We start from the raw sequence: 3,424 nt of genomic DNA, 5'->3' as shown, positions 1-3,424 counted from the left end.
AGAGGTTGCAGAGAAAAAGGAACTCTCATACACTGTGGTGGGACTGAAAAATGGTGCAGCCTTTATGGAAAATGGTATGGAGTTTCCTCACACAATTACAGATAGATCTACCATATGACCCAGCTATTCCACTGCTGGGAATATACCCAGAGGAATGGAAATCATCATGTCAAAGTGTTAACTGTTCTCCAATGTTTATTGCAGTACTATTTACAATAGCCAAGACTTGGAACCAGCCTAAATGCCCATCATTGTACGAGTGGGTAAGGAAAATGTGGCATATCTACACAGTGGAATTCTACTCTGCTATAAAAAAGGATGAAGTACTGCCATTTGCAACAACATGGATGGACCTAGAGAGAATTATAGTAAGTGAAACAAGTCAGGCACACAAAGAGAAGTACCACATGTTCTCACTTATTTGTGGGAGTTAAAGAAAAATAAATAAATAAACACGCAAACAAATAAAGGGTGGCAGGGGAAGAAGACACAACAATCACAATAGTTCCTTGAACTTTTTAAGACAAGTGAATAGATATGATGTGAGGGGAGGGGAGGGGGGAGAGGAATGGGTAAAGGGTCATGAAAATCAATTACAATGTATATTGAGTAGTTAAAATTAAAAAATTAAAAAATAATAAACTTCAAAAGAATTTTTTTTTGACTGCCACTGACCATGGGTAACCGTAGAAAGCAAAACTGAGGGTCGGGGGGACTGCTGTAGGCTGAGAACCTTCCTTGATGAACTGGTTATCTAAACTCTCCTCCCCAAGCTTCCTATGTTACTCTTTATCGCCTCAACAAGTTATTTATTTTATTTTTCTCATTGTGTTTGCAGTAAACTGTAACTACCTCTTTTGTATTTATCTGTCTCGCTCAATTAGAGTGAACGCTGATAGGTCAGGACCCTTGTCTATCTTGTTCCCCATTTATGGGCCCAGCTATCTTCCTGGAAGATAGTAGGTGCTCAATTAACATTGCTGATTAAGTGAATAAAGCACCATCCCTGCCACTGAAGAGTTAGCCCATCGTCTAGGTGGGAGACAGTGTCGTGGCAGGTGCAGCTGGGAGGCAGGCAGAGCGTGGAGCGACTGAGGCAGCCTCGGATGCCAGTAAACTGGCTCTTTTGTGAGATAAGCAGCCTCCTCATTTGTTATTCCTTGTGCTGACATATGAGTTTGAAGTTTAGTAGCTTAACTGTTTTTCTGCTTTGTTCTGCGTTTGTTTAAACTACGTGTGGATTGGTTCCCTTAATTGTAAGTGATAGGAGCATCTCAAGCTAACTTAAGGAAAGAGACTTTACTTGATGGACAGCAGGATTTTCAGAGGAAGCATGGCACAAACAAACCACAAGGACAAGGAAGTGCCATGCTACAGGGGCAAGTGGAGCCAGTGACTCAGATGCTCTGTGGCTCTTGCCATCTCTCGTCTCTGTTTTTCTTTGCATTTTGACTTCATTTTCTTTTTTTGCAGGCCAACATCCAGGTCACTCCTGAGCTCACACCCCACGGGCACCGTTAGCATGGTTGGGTCCATTTTCCTCTTTAGGGAGTCTCAGGGAGGGACTCTGATTGGTCCAGTTTGTATCTCCTGTTTCCCAGGCATGGTGTAGTCAACTAATGCCAGGGGCTGAGATCTTGTAGTTCATGGAAACTTCTGCGGGAAATACGTGATTTAAATGCAGGAGTTGAAGTCATCGAAGGAGTTGCTATACCCAGGAAAGGGAAGACAGGATTGGAGGACAAGAGAGTAGTTTTTCACTTAAGTAGAAAGTCTTTATTTCACTGGTTTGAAAAACTCACCACAAGCACCTCTGTGTAAGTGGAAACCAGCAAGCAAAATATGCTCCCTCAGGATCAAAGAGGGCTGTAGGAGATTTGGAAAACCAAAATTCTAGGTCCTGTATACTTTGTGTGCTATTTTGTCCCAAGAGTCTTGTTCAGGGATCTGGAGTAGGACTTCGTTTCTCTGTTGGAGTGGAGCCAATGTTCTTGTTGTTTTCGGCAACCGAATTCCCTTTCTGACCTGTTCCCTTTCCCACTGCAGATTGTGCTTGAGAACAGCAGCCGAGAAGATAAGCACGAATGTCCCTTTGGCCGCAGCAGCATAGAACTGACCAAGATGCTGTGTGAGATCTTGAAAGTGGGCGAGCTGCGTAAGTACACCTGTTCCCACGTGGGGTGAAGCTTGGCAGAGACCCGGGGCCAGGGTCGTGCCCCTACCTGGACAAAGACTCCCCAAGGTATCGACAGCTTTGCACGGTCATTACTGTGGATTGATCATTACTTGGCTTAGGTTTCCAGTGTACATATTTCTGCAAGTCTGCTCTGGAGATAAACATTGTTAAAACCTACAGGAATGGAGAAATTTGCAGGTATTGTTGGCTGAGTTTCAAATATTACGAAAATGAGTATATATTAAAACAGACTTTGCTCTGTTTTGGAAAAAGATCTATGGATTTCTTTTTTAACATTACCATTTACAACCTGCCAGTAGATCATTTTCTTTTCTTTCTTTCAAAAACAGTTTTTCTCTATAAAGAAAAAGTGACTACCTTAATGAAATTCTCTTGTCCCAGTGTTTGCGTCGTTTGCAGCACTTTCTGTAAGAAGGAAGGAATTATTGAAGAAAACAGGTAGCTGAAAGTGAAAAATGGGGTCAGAGATGTGCTACGGCTCTTTTTCTTACTTATGTCACAAAAGGCACATGAGGACATCCAGGGAAAGAGAGGGTAGCAATCTTCTTGCCTTTTGCTCATTGGCAAAACTTGCTTCTACCTGTGAATGTGGAGATGATCGAACCTGTCGTTACTGTCACTGTCAATGTTGACCACTGTTACTGTCAATGTTGAGCCTCCTTAAAGCGGCCGAACTCCCTTCCCTCCAACGTCTGTAAAGCTGGCATACATATAAATCGTTCCTCACAGGCCTAATAACGTGCGTGCCAGATTACTGTCACTGTCAATGTTGAGCCTCCTTAAAGCGGCCGAACTCCCTTCCCTCCAGCGTCTGTAAAGCTGGCATACATATAAATCGTTCCTCACAGGCCTAATAACGTGCGTGCCAGAGAAGACTGTTTATGCCAGAAAAATGTTGGGGTGTTCGGTATTATTGTGGAAGCATAAATATTCAGTTAGCTGCTTGAGAGCTTAAAACAATGGTCTGAGATGATTAATGGGCAGGAATCCAATGATTAAATTGCAAAGGGGGTTGTGTTTTATTTGTAGTGTAGAATTGACTGTAGGTACTGCTGAGATAAAATGGAAAATTTAGTACTTAGTAAGGGAAAAAACTAAGAATTTGAGTCTGTTTGGCCAAGCCAGAGACCTTACCCTGCAGTGAGATCGGGTGGGGGGATGTTGACACAGACATGGAAGTGCCATGCGAGTTCATTACTGACGAGCCCCCACCACGGCGTTAGATCC

At 43.0% G+C, this 3,424-nt stretch overlaps 1 protein-coding gene across 1 annotated transcript in view; it reads left to right on the top strand.

Annotated features, from left to right (window-relative positions):
• LOC103600882 (engulfment and cell motility protein 1-like) overlaps positions 1-2,184 on the top strand; it is a 144,217-nt gene extending 142,033 nt beyond the window's left edge. Inside the window, exon 10 of the mRNA XM_008585214.1 lies at positions 2,047-2,184. Within this exon, the coding sequence (XP_008583436.1) occupies positions 2,047-2,184 (138 nt within the window). The remainder of the gene's footprint in view (positions 1-2,046) is intronic.
• The last annotated feature ends 1,240 nt before the right edge of the window (positions 2,185-3,424 follow it).

The sequence above is a fragment of the Galeopterus variegatus genome, unplaced genomic scaffold (assembly GCF_000696425.1).
Source record: "Galeopterus variegatus unplaced genomic scaffold, G_variegatus-3.0.2 Scaffold3497, whole genome shotgun sequence".
NCBI lineage: Eukaryota > Metazoa > Chordata > Mammalia > Dermoptera > Cynocephalidae > Galeopterus > Galeopterus variegatus.
The sequence above is the reverse complement of the archived record's forward strand: the minus strand, read 5'-3'. Positions and strand labels throughout refer to the sequence as shown.